We start from the raw sequence: 927 nt of genomic DNA, 5'->3' as shown, positions 1-927 counted from the left end.
TCTCATTATGCATAACTACTCTTAATTGCCTATAAAGTGCCTGACAAATAGGTGTTATCAGTGAAAAACAGTATTTGTTAAATGATTTAATGAATTTGTGCCAGAACTCTTTCTTCTCAATTTCTCATTATAAAATCGATCCCACAGACCACATAGCGACTCAATAATCGCTTCATGGAAGTTTTTACTTCCTGATTTCGAAGGGTATAAATCACAGGATTCATCAATGGAAAGATCACTGTGTGGAAGAAAGATACTATCTTGTCAGCTGGTAAGGTCTTGAAGGGGCGAGTGTAGATGAAGATAGCAGGCCCAAACATAAGAAATATAATAATGATGTGAGTGGTGCATGTGGACATGGCTTTGTTCTTCCCTTCTGAAGCTGACCTACGAACATGGCAAAGGATAACTGCATAGGAGGACAGAAGCCCCAGGAAGCACAGAAGTGTCATCAGGCCACTGTTGAAGACCATCAGAAGCTCCACCCAAAAGATGCCAGTGCAGGCCAATTTGATGACCTGTGAGACATCACAGAAGAAGTTATCTAGCCGATTTGGGCCACAGAAAGGCAAGTGTAGGATGACAGCCACCTGAATAACAGAGTGAACAAAGCCTCCAAGCCACAGACCCAAGAGCATTGCATAGCTCTTCTACCTTTTAGGCATCTACATTTTATAATGGCCACCACCCTGAGCCTGAAGGCACACTCTCTTGTAGTTAAGTCCTGTGCTTCTATTTAATTGTTCTTTCAACAAAAACTGTGGTATGCCACTGCCCTTGCTTTGTTCCTGATCTACATGAGATGTATTAAAATTTTTCTGTTTGGCTGGGCATGATGGCTTACACCTATAATCCCAGCACTTTGGGGAATTGAGGAGGGAGGATTGTTTGATTCCAGTGTTCAAGACCAGCCTGAGCAACAGAGCG

General features: G+C 42.5%; 1 protein-coding gene across 1 annotated transcript; it reads right to left on the bottom strand.

Moving 5' to 3' along the window:
* Positions 1-6: 6 nt before the first annotated feature.
* On the bottom strand, positions 7-650 carry LOC110594770 (olfactory receptor 4N4-like; the record flags this gene model as incomplete). Its single annotated transcript, XM_021708332.1, has 1 exon — positions 7-650. A coding segment is annotated over one exon (534 nt), but the record flags the coding sequence as incomplete, so codon positions are not given.
* Positions 651-927: the final 277 nt, after the last annotated feature.

Source organism: Carlito syrichta, unplaced genomic scaffold, assembly GCF_000164805.1.
Source record: "Carlito syrichta isolate Samal-C Ts95f unplaced genomic scaffold, Tarsius_syrichta-2.0.1 Scaffold58756, whole genome shotgun sequence".
Lineage (NCBI taxonomy): Eukaryota > Metazoa > Chordata > Mammalia > Primates > Tarsiidae > Carlito > Carlito syrichta.
Note: the sequence above shows the minus strand (reverse complement) of the source record. Positions and strands in the feature narration are given on the sequence as shown.